Here is a 12572-nt window from a genome sequence, read left to right on the forward strand (position 1 = left end):
CGCATCATTTTCCTTTCAATTCTCACTCTAAGGAGGATAGGCTGATTGTTAGCTTGTTGATGTACAGAGCATTTAATAATAAATCAATACTTACATATACAGCTCAAAAACTGGCAGTATACTTACAATGTGCAGCTGATATTTTTATTGGCAGGTACGTCAGTATTTTTTCCATCAATATTTCAATACTTCTTTTTTTTATACTTCGAGAGCCAATAATGATATTTTTTTAAATCATCGATACATCGGATTCCTGATATTTTTAAAAACATCAACAGCCCTAGTGTTAACCATGAGCACCCATGGGCTGTCACTGACGTAGGAGTATTGTTGGAGTATGAAGACATGTTTTTTCCTTGAAGTTCACTGCCAGCAATGCCCATTACTCAGCACAAAATTATCACCAATGTACTGGAAACCATATGGAATACATAGGTATTTACGACCAATTGTGGAGGAATTTATCAAGTGTCAGTTGGCTGATGCCATAATAGAAGAGAGCAATAGTGCATGAGGGGGGGAGGGCAGCAAGGATTGTTGTCATGTCTAAGTCTACAGTTCTAAGAAGAACATATTCTGCTGTGATTACCACTTTCTGAACAGCAAGACAGTGAATACTCAACACCATAGAGACCATTGATATCTTTGGGCAGTGCAGTGCTGGTACTTCTCTATAATGGATTTAAGAAGCGGATACCATCAGTTAAGATGGATTTAAGAAGGGGATACCATCAGTTAAGAGGTGGTTTCAGAGGACCAACTGAAGACAGTCTTCTCAGTGCCCAGGGGTCGTTATCAGTATTGGAGGATGCCTTTCAGGTTGAAGAATGTTCCTGCAGTGTTTCAGAGATTGTTGGATGCAGTACTGAGGGTACTGAAGCCTTGCCAGTGTCTGGTCTACCTCGACAGTATAAATTTATTCTCATAAGACTGGAGGAACATAGGAACAGCTGAGAGAAATATTTAAGAGGCATACCTAATGTTATGTAAGGAAAAGTGTCATTTTTCTTCAGAGGAACTAGGTTACCTGGGGCATGTGATCAGCAAGGATGGGATGACAATGGATCCAAGACTGGTACAGGCAGTAGAAGATTTCCCAGTTCTGAAATCGAGCAAAGAGCTACAATCGTTTTTGGGAATCTAGAACTATGTAGGAGGTTTGTGAGGGGAATTGTTGATGAAGCGTGACTGCTCACACGGCTGTTGAAGAAAGTTGCAAATATTGGGTGGACAAAGGAATGTCAGGGCACATTCAAACAGTTGAAGAAAGTTTTAATGTCATGTTGAGATTTATTTTTTCTGGATTTTCAAAAGGAGCTTATACTATCTTGTGCTGCATATAACTATGCTTTGGTGTGTGTCCCAAGTCAAGAGATCAACACAGAGGAGCATCCTGTAACTTATGCATTGAGACAAAGAGCCAGAAAAAACTATTTGATCACAGAGAAAGAAATGCTTAACCTCCTATACTAAGTCGTATATTTTTGGTGTTACCTTTACGAGTACAAAATGAAAGTAGTGACTGACCATGCCACACTAAAATGGTTATTGGTGTTAAAAGGCAAGCCTAGCAGACCAACAAAATGGGCATTAATGCACAGTGAGTTCGACTACAAAGTGGTGCACAAGCCAAGGAGGAAACACAGAATTGCAGATGCTTTGAGCATAAAGATAATAATAATACATGTACCAGATCATGGCCTTGCTGATTGGCAACAGTGCAGAACACTGACAGTGAATGCAAAGTATACAAGATGCAACTGCAGTCTGGTATGTGAGATGGTCTGTTGTGTACAGTAAATAGGTTAGGGCCGTAGGCAGAGTTGCCATCTAGGTTGAGGAACAAGTCCTGAGAGAGGCACATGATCGTGTGTCGCCTGGTCATGGAGGGTGCAACAAACAGAAGGTTGTTTGAGAGATACTGATGGAAGGGAGAAGTGGATAAGTATGAGGAATTCTGTGCAGAGAGCGGACTTGAACCATAAATGAATACCATTACAAAGACTGCATCGGAACTGTTCAAAATGATTGAGGCGTATGTGATAGGGCCATTTAACAGGACTCCACTAGGTAACTGTTTTGTGTTGACAATATTAAATCAATTTTTGGCAATAATAAATCAATTTTCTCAGTATGTGGAGATGATTGCTATAGCAAACCATCAAGCAGTTACAGTCATACAAACAATGGTCAACATTTGGTTTCTTAATTTTGGCATGCCAAAGATGATAATTACAGATCAAGGGACAAATTTTATATCAGACTTGATAAAGATTTTTACATGTGAAGAAACAACAGGGAACCAGTTCACTCCATGCACAGTCAAACAGAAAGATGCAATGGGTGCCTTACATGATTGGATGGACATTTGGGTACTACGTGAACTCACAACACTGTGACTGGGAAACAAATCTCTCATTTGCCGTGTTGATGTACAGTTCAAAGGTTTACAATACACTGGGTTCTCTCTGTACAAGATAGCATGTGGAACGAAAGTGTCATTGCTATTTGATACAATTAAGGGAAGAAGAGGCAAGAAAAGTCAGTCTGTGATTTCATGAGAACAGTGACAGCAGTACGGAAACAGGTACAGAAGGCAGGCAAAAAGGCACTGGAGAGACAAGAGGAATCTGTGAAATGCATGGGAAGCTTATCACATTATAGACTAGGGCAGTGGGTAATGTCATCCAGCTCTTACACGTCAAAGGGTAAGACTAAGAAATTTGCTAAGGTAGCAAGGACCTTACCATGTGACTGAGCCTACATCACCAGACAATGTTAGGCTACAGTTGCCAATGTGGTTAACAACAGTGCATGCTGAATGCTTGCGACTGTTTTGAGGTGCTATGGAGTCAATCCTAAGAATATTAAGAACAGACATGAAAAGGCGCAAAGAAGGAGGAGCAGAGAAGTGGGCATGAGAATGTGGATGGACCTGATTGGGAGATGTCATATGCATTGAAGTCAAGGAAGAGACAAGAGGTATTTTTGTTGAGCTAGTTGGTAATTGTTTCGGGGATTATTTGCAAGGAGTTAGGGGGTAATATCACAAGAAGAAAGCAGTAAGTTCTTGTGTTAAAGTAAGAGTTCTGTTAATTTTTTTTGTATTTGAGTGCTGACCAGTGGTAGCAGCTTTGATGGGAAGGGAAGATAACGGCAGTCACTGTTTTTGGGTTGTTGTGCACCTTGAATGAGGACAGAAGGGATGCTAGTTGCAGCAGCGCAGCACCTCTTCATTTGGGGTGGAGTGAGGGCAGTGCAGAATCAGCATCTGGAAGGAAGAAGTTCTTTTTTCTAAACGAGAAGATGTGGTTACCAGCCATCAATGGACACTGAGTCTAGTTTTTAATGCATGGGAACTCCAGAATGAAGTGAGGAAGCTGGCATAGCTATTTTCTGGGCTTCAGGAACACAATGCAACAAGTAGTGGAGGTGGTACCACCTTCATTACATCTGCAGAAGAGGGGTTGTATAGACACTGGAGGGGGGATTTTGAAGACTGTGTTTGGAACAAAACATGTCAGAAGCATTCTGGTCCAAGCTGCTGGAGATGGCAGTCACGTGTGCGTGCGGTGTGCGTGCGGTGTGTTTGCTTGTATGAATGAATGTATGTGGACTGTGGCTGAAAGCTAATGTGAAAGTGTCTTAATTGTGCCTGTCTGCAATTTAATGTGTCATCCTTAAGTAAGCAGCAATCTACCTTTTCCTTACAGTGTACATACTGTTTTCGTTATGTTGATATGTCGAACACAACAATGGATGCCATGTGTCAACTTCACCTGCAGAATATTTTTGTGTTCCAAATGTTTGATTGAAACTGGTAAACTGTAATACCATATTTTCACAAAATGCTTATTTTTGATGGTTCATCACCAGCAGGAATTCATCCAAGGTTGCTGAATGGTTATGAGGGATCTGCTGCTTCATTTTCAGCAGTTAAGATTTTACTTCTATTGAAAATGATCCATGTGGAAGATATCGCAAAACTGCATCATCACTCAGATGATCAGTAGTTGAAAGTTTATTAAATAGCTTTTGCCATTGACATATAATGAAAAAGAGAATTTGCATTTCATATGAAGAAATGCCTGTATAAGTTATCTTATGTTCAGTTTACTCATTTATCTATAATGATTTTTTACAATGTTTTATTTTATTATTACTCTGTACTATAATTTAAATTACATCAACAAGTAACACAAAGGATTTATGCATCAACTTGTTCGTTATATATCATTTTAAATGCACAAAATTTTACCTTCATACAGTGCAGGTATTTTGTCTTCAAAGTACACAAGAGTTGGCAAGTGATCAATGCCATATTCCTTTGCTTCAGCGTCATTGTCGATACGCACAATCACAATTCCTTCTCTGTCAAGATCATCATCAATATTCTCCAGTTCATTGAGGATTCTGATATCCTGCTTGTCATCTTTGTCATCTATAAAACAGAGAAGTATACTTGCAAGAGGCTCAACTCCGGCTTATGTTTTCTGAATTACTACAGATGCATGTCTAATTTTGTTAATGTGTAAAATTATAAAAACATCAGTTAAACAAATGTGTATCGTTGAGATACCTACAAAACAGAACTGCAAGATATGGCCTTTTCTCAATAAGAATTTCCAACATTTCATCTGTGATTTCAGGAATTTCATGATGCCTTTTTTGGTGCAACAACCATCCAAGAAGTTCCTCTTCACGTGTGAGATCACCTAAAAAAGTAACATACATTAATTTTAGTTACAGTATTGTGCTGCTGTCCACAAATATTTTACTACCAAGTATGGGAAAAGTGTAAACAACTGTGCTAATTCATCCATAAAAATTTATATCTGTTTTATGCACATATTAGTAAACAATAGTTTGTAGTGACATTTATTTCTTGATTATACCAGATACATACTTTTTAAACAGTTCTACATTCATGGGTAGTTTAAACTTTCTTTACATGTCCTCCCGTCCTTCAGACCCATAGCACCAGCCACAAATTAAGAAGTCCTTTCGCAATATGACATCCCTGTTGCAATAACAGTTACATGTATTAAAAAGCAGAAAAAATTCTTTCATTGTGTCTTTGGTATTTTCCCCTCCTTTCATCAAATTTTTTTCCAAGAGTAGATACATTAATATAAAAGAAGATAAAACTTTGAATGATATATCTTCTGATAATGGAGGTCTCATAACTGGTAGTTTCCTTTATAATGGATCAATAATTGCGATGGTAGCTGAGAAAAAAGTCGCTAACATCTGGGATCAAATTATCTTGTGCAAGGAAAAGAGACCATTGCCAAAGGGATCATATCCCTTTGGAAGACATAGGTGCATGACCTGCCTAATCTGACCACTCGTCACAGGTTTATCATATCCCACCAGAGGCAGTGCCATCTGCGACAACAGTCACATCATATAACAACTCGACTGCAATTACCGCACAGCTGTCTACCAAAATGAATGGCCACTACCAAACTGAGGCCAAGAACAAAATCCATTAGCCAGTGGCACAATATGCAGCTGAGCAGAACATGTTTAAGTTCAATGGCTGCTTCACAATGAGGGCCATCTGGATCCTTCCCTCCAGCACCAGTAACCCAATAGCCCAAAACCTTCTACCAAACAGTTTTCTCTTCCCCTGTCCTGTTACCTCCTCCAAATCCATGCCTCCATATCATCTTAATCATTTGCCACACCTCACTGGCTCCAGTACCTGCATTTCTCATGTATAGCTTGTGCCCCTGCCACGCCTCCCTCCTGCATTCCTAGCTAGTGAACCTGCTGCCTCCCTGCCTCCCTCCAAGCTACTAGCTACCCATCCCCATCCCCTCTTCCTACCTCTCACCTCTCTTTCCCTTTCCCTTTCCTCACCCCACCTGACAAAAACACCTCACCCCACCCTAGTAAATGTGCCAAAATGCAATGCCAGCACTGTATGACCAGCTGGCAAAACATACGGTCACAGGTGTGTATGTGTGTGTGCGTGTGCATGTTTATATGTGCCAGTCGATAAGTTGGCGCTTCTGCTAAACAGTGAGTGGTCTCCTTTCCTCCTATATTATTTACAGTCTGCCAGAACTTACTTTATTAAAATTTATATTTGAATCTTACTGCAATACAAGTTAAAACTAGTGGCGGGGTGTTTTCATAATACTATCATGATAATACCAAAATAAAAATAACAACAGAAGAGACAACTCTCTTTGTTTTATTTGCTGTTAGAGAGTGGAAAAGACAAGAAACATTTATTGTAAAATAGCAATTTCTTACCTTCATAAACATGTGGAATTCCCTTTTCAAAAAAGACAATTGTGGGAAGCGTATCTATGCCGTATTCCTTTGCTTCTTCATCATTATCAATTTTCACAAATGCAATATTGTTTTGATCACATTCATCATCAATATTCTCCAACTCTTGCAACACTTTCTGGCTTTTCTTTTGATCCTTATCATCTAAATGATAGGAAAGAAACACACACACAAATAATCAGAAGCAAGAATAAATGGGTCAAAAGTTGTAAGAGGATGATGAAGACATAGGTTACAAATTTATAAAGTTAGTGGAGTAATATGGATGATGGGGTATGGTAATAAACATTGGAAAAACATAGTATGTGGTCACAGTAGCAGAAAGACGTAACTCAAAAAAAAGAATAAAATTATTACAAATACTATCTCACATAAGTACTTGACCATCACATTGTCAGTAGATGAAAGGTATATTCAATGTGTACAGAATAAAATAAAGAATTCAGATGTCATAAATAAGCAGCTGCACCCAATATTATGGAATGACAGAATCTCTGAAGAAGCAAATGTATAAGATTTTTATGGAAAGCACTAACAAGGGAATGATCCAATAACATTTTGAAATGCACTCTGAAATTCTTTATGCAGGAAGAGCACAACAAAAGAAAAGCACTGTCTAAATTTTAGCTGCTAAGATGCACTGCAAGCACTTAAAAAAAAAATGGTTGAAGTTACTTGTTTTTGTCACATGAAGAATCACTTATGACAGCAGTTTGTACAGCCCTTCCTGCTTGGTGCATGATAGGCCATGACAAGAGAGCATAGTGGCACATAAAAGAATAGCTGATCATGCATTCGATAGATATGTATCCAGTAGAGCAGTTCACAATGGGAGGAACCTCCATGGTATAAAGTCACTGTAAATAAACTTCTAAAGAAACAGAGATTACTGCATAACAGGTGTAATACAAAGCACAGGGCTATAGATACAGAGATGCTGAACGAAACGCATTTGGTTGTCAAGAGAGCAATGTGTGATGTCTTCAATGACTACCATAGCAGAATATTGTCAAATAACATTTCACAAAAATCCAGAGAAATTCTGGACATACGTAAAGACTGCTAATGGCACCAAAATTAGTGTCCAGTCCCTAGTCAGTGAGACAGTAACTGAAATTGAGTGTAGCAAAGCAAAAGCTGAAATGTTGAAATCTGTTTTCAAATGTTCCTTTACAGAGGGAAACCCAGGAGAATTGCCCCAATTTAATCCTCATACCACTGAGAAGATGACTGAAGTAAGTACGTATCAGTGATGTTGAGAAACAGCTAAAATTTAACAAAGCTCCAGGCACCAATGGATTCTATACTGAATTTGCAGCTGAGTTACCCCTCTTCTCACTATAACCTATTGTAGATCTCTCGAATAAAAAGCTGTGCCCAGTTCTTGGAGAAAGGCAAAGATCATACTCGTCTATAAGAAGGGTAGTAGAACTGATCCATAAAACTATCATCCAATATCCTTGAAAATGATTTGTTGTAGAGTCTTAGAACATATTCCGAGCTCAAACACAATGAGGTATCTTGAACAGAATGACCTGCTCAATGCCAACCAGCATGGTTTCAAGAACATCAATTATGTGAAACCCAACTCACACTTTTCTCACATGCAATAATGAAACCATTCAATCAATACAACCAGGTAAATGCAGTGTTTCTTGATGGGCGAAAAGCACTTGAGTCAGTACCGCACCTACGCTTATTGTCGAAAGTATCAACACATGGGGTATCAAGAAATTTGTGACTGGATTGAGGACTTTTTGGTAGGGAGGACACAGAATGTTATCTTGGGTCTTGGATGGAAAGTCACTGTCAGATGTAGAAGTAACTTCAGGCGTGCCCCAGTGAAGTGTGTTGGGACCCTTGCTGTTCATGTTGTATATTAATGACCTTGAAGACAATATTAAAAGCAAAATCAGGCTTTTTGCAGATGATGAAGTACTATCTCAGAGAAGCTGCATAAATAGTCAGTCAGATCAACATGGTGCAGAGATTGGCAACTTGCTCTAAATGTTCAGAAATGTAAAATTCTGCACTTCACAAAACGAATATGTGACTATAATATCAATAAGTCACTGCTGGAATTGGCCAAATGCCTGGGTGTAACACTTTGTAGGGATATGAAATGGAATGATCACATAGGTTCAATCATGGATAAAGGAGTTGGAAGACTTTGGTTTATTTGCAGAATACTGGGGAGGTGCAATCAGTCTGCTAAAGAGATTGCTTACAAATCACTCATGTGCCCCACCCTAGAATATTGCTCAAGCGTGTGGGACCCATACCAGATAGGAATAACTGCAGATATTGGGTGTATGGAGAGAAGGGCAGCACGAATGGTCACAGGTTTGTTTAATCCATGGGAGAGTGTCACAGAAATACTGAAGGAGATGAATGCCAGGCTCTTGAAGATAGACGTAAACTATCCTGAGAAAGTCTCTTAACAAAGTTTCACGAACTGGCTTTAAGTGATTACTCTAGGGACGTACTACAACTCGCTATGTATCACTCACATAGGGATGTTGAGGATAAGATTAGAATAATTACCGCATGCACATAGGTATTCAAACAATCATTCTTGCAGGAAAGACATACTTGGATGGATAAAGGTGCATGGAGATTGGTTGTATAGACAGCCAACAATGCTGTAAAATTGCTGCAATGTATATAAAATTTATTCAGCCATTGTGGCAGTACAGGCAATAAGCTTCCTTGTTCACTGATGTAGAACATACTTGGTGTTCTCCGAGAACAGTCCTACTCATTACAAGTGAACAAAAAGTAACAAGAAGCAAGCAAGTAAGTGTTAATTAAGAAAGTAAGTGTGAATTAAGAAAGCAAGCAATAAAGATATTCATTGATCTCTCAATAACAACAGTGTATTCAAACTTTTACACTTATTTAAAACTGTCAACAGGATCAGTAAATATGTAAGTGAAATATGCCAGACATTATTAATTCTAACTGCAATGTTACTTGTAGTACACTATTTTTCACAAATAGGATTGGAATGTGTTAAAGAAAACACAGTAAATCAGCACTGACCCTCGCTGTCAGACAACGACAAATTTCACTATTTAAACAGCAGAAAGCACATGAAACTTGATTCACAACCAATTAAAAAAGAAAAAAAGGGACAGAGAGAGAGAGAGCTTGTTTTATTCTACTGCGACAATGAGTAGGTCTCAGAAGTCAGCACAGTGCAGAATATGAAAAGTATGCCAAATACAAAATGAAAAATGTAGCAATATTTATGAACATTAGACAAACAAAACAAATCATTTAAATTGATTATTACAACATTCCCAGATCAATAAATATCACACTTTCACTGCCTTTTGTCTCTAAGGTTTTCAATATTAATAGTAGATAATAATATGTTTTGGTTTTACAAGTTACTGTATTTATCCAGCTATAAGACAAGATTCATCCCAAATTGGTCATTCGAAAAATGGGTCAAATGGCTCTGAGCACTATGGGACTTAACATCTGAGGTCATCAACCCCTAGACTCAGAACTACTTAAACCTAACTAATCTAAGGACATCACACACATCCATGCCCAACGCAGGATTCGAACTTGCGACCGTAGCAGCAGCACGGTTCCGGACTGAAGCGCCTAGAACTGCTCGGCCACAATGGCGGGCACACTGTTTCATATTTGCAGATTAAACTCTCAGTGCTGAGGTTAATATTTCTTTACATTGATTAACAGATTATATGGGGGTCATCTTATATTTATAGATAATGCTTTGGCAACTGAGATCGCTTGCAGATTTATTTTGAAGAATTCAGGTCAGGGTTGGGCAATTGATATTTGGTTTCAAAGAGGCTCAAAATGCCAGAGCACTTGACACAGTATTGACATTGCTCAAACAATCTCGTGACATTTGACTCATGTGGTACTATGAACTAGCCACCACAACAGTCTATTGTTGTCCTTAAAACTTCTCAATTTTGTGAAATACAGGAGGAAATAGCACTAAATTCTATATCTTACAAACACTTGTTATATTTGAACAGGTTTACAATAAAAGTTCTCATACATTTATAAATACAATGTACAAACGTTTATGCAGATTTTTAGGTGAAGGTAAGATTCAAAAGTGCATTGTTGTCCTTCAAAAAATATTACTTGATTCTGAAATTAGTACAACATTTTATTTCATTATGAAAGACAGTAAGTAATGACTTACCCCCTAAGTGGGTTACAAATGAGAAATTCGTTCACTGTTTTCATATTAGAATACAGGATGAAAACATTACCAGCTTTTAATCAGTTTTAGAAGATGATGGTAATATTCAGATGAAACAAGAAGGAAAATTAATCCAGAATGAAATGTCTAACAAACGAAATAAATTGTGACTTCTGCAATTTTCCTGGCGTATTTCTTCTTCCAGTAATTTTTTGGTTTGCACAAAATTTGGCTCAGAGATGTCTGGCCATCCTCAGGTGAGTAGACAAAATACTAAGCTGTACTTCGTCTACTCACCTGAGAATGGGTGGAGATCTCTGGGTCGAAATATAGTGGCAGAATGTTGATGGGATCTGGCTGCAAACCCAAAAATTGCTGTAAGAGGAAATAAATTGTATTAAACTGACTGGGATTGTTGTCTCAAGAATAAATTACAGCAGCCATCATGGAGATAGCACCTACAGACATCAGTAGATTGCAGGATGAACAAAGGTTCAAGAATTGGACTGAATCATGATTGTGATCTTTTATTTATGTATTAGTTCTTGTTGTTACATGTGACTTGCACCTTCAAAGATATCGCAGTCCATGTTTCACAGTTGCTCCATCACAGCACTATGCAGTGAATTATGTCAAGTCGCCAACCATGGGAATCTATTGGCTTTTTAGGAAAATCTACCATGTTTAAACTGCTGTTTGTCTGAATCCAATGGTATTCGGAATTGAACTAACTTTAAAACTGGACAAATACTCAATAACAATTTTCATTTCTGCAGGAAATGGTAATGGTCTAGATATGGGTCAATGACATACTTATGTGTTTCATGCTGCAATGTTGTCAATGCTCACTGAGATGTCTGATGGGACTGAAATGTGGTGTGTTAGTTGCTGCTTCTATGCAGCCAATAAGACAGAAGCAGGCAGATGATATGTTTGGAAGCAGGAGACGTAACATTTTCATGTCACTATAGAACCAAAATCTGATATGTATTTGGATAAAAATCAGCTGTGATCTCAGGTCCCACAGTGACTATAACCTTAAAAATTGCAACATATTCTGAAGAAACAGTCAAATGTTTGTGACAACGAAGATATAAATTTCGCAGCTGAGCTATTAGGATGATAACAGTGATTAAAAACAGAGTATTAGTCAACAGAGTTAGTAAGCAAAAAGTGTAGAAAAGAAAATGAACCACAAATTAAAATAAACTATTTCTTTGCATTTATTTTATTTCTCCTTGTATTATCAAAATGTAGACAATCAATAAATGGCATAAATTTACTAAAGATATAATGTTAACATTTTTGATAGATACTTTATGTCAGCAAAACAGTTATTAATTTCGATTACTCTAGAATATGTTAAAAATAAATTTTTCTCAAGAATCCTCCTGAAAGAAAAAAGGGGCGGTCATTTGTAATCAGGGTTATGTTATGCTCAGGTAAATACGGCAATATCTTCTTGCTGACTTGCGGAACTGACACACTCCAGAGTGAAGACTTAAGTTGAACTTATTTTTGTATAACATGATATTTTAAACCTATATGATTTGCTTGTCTATGATTCTCAGAATTCTTGATCAATCGGATGACAGTTTGACAGTCCATATACAAGGTGGTGTGTAATTCTGTTAGCTTCATGATATTTTCTATGGGTGATTTAGTCCACATAAGTTCTTTCACAGTTTGACAGGAGGAAAGATAATATAAGTATGTTGTTGACAATGTAACCATCTTCTGCCACTGAGAGTTCCAAACTATGGTAGCTTCACCTTATTTAAAAACAAAATCTGTGGTTGTGCTCTGAATGACAGCAACTCCTATGTAGTCTGAGTCACAACAGACAGGCAAATGAATACCACAACCACTTCAATAATATTAACCACAAGCTACTGTTCCATGTAGATACTTTAAGATCCTCTTCATGGCACTCTAGTTAGTTTTTTCTTGCTTCTCAAGCTGTTGACAAACTTTGCACCACAGAGATGACATCAGGTCTAGTTCCCAATGATAAGGCAAGCTTGTGTCACCTAGACAGTGTAAAGAATGATAAATTTTGAACGGTGTACACTCTTCA

At 37.9% G+C, this 12572-nt stretch overlaps 1 protein-coding gene across 3 annotated transcripts in view; it reads right to left on the reverse strand.

Moving 5' to 3' along the window:
* Window positions 1-12572, reverse strand: part of LOC124612943 — a 453322-nt gene that overhangs the window by 243887 nt on the left and 196863 nt on the right. For all 3 annotated transcript variants that reach the window (XM_047141447.1, XM_047141449.1, XM_047141446.1), the window contains 3 exons: window positions 6265-6447; window positions 4584-4715; window positions 4259-4441 (listed from right to left, as the gene is read on the reverse strand). In XM_047141447.1, coding sequence (XP_046997403.1) covers window positions 4259-4441; window positions 4584-4715; window positions 6265-6447 — 498 coding nt within the window. The remainder of the gene's footprint in view (window positions 1-4258; window positions 4442-4583; window positions 4716-6264; window positions 6448-12572) is intronic.

This window comes from Schistocerca americana, chromosome 4 (assembly GCF_021461395.2).
Source record: "Schistocerca americana isolate TAMUIC-IGC-003095 chromosome 4, iqSchAmer2.1, whole genome shotgun sequence".
In the NCBI taxonomy this organism is placed as follows: domain Eukaryota; kingdom Metazoa; phylum Arthropoda; class Insecta; order Orthoptera; family Acrididae; genus Schistocerca; species Schistocerca americana.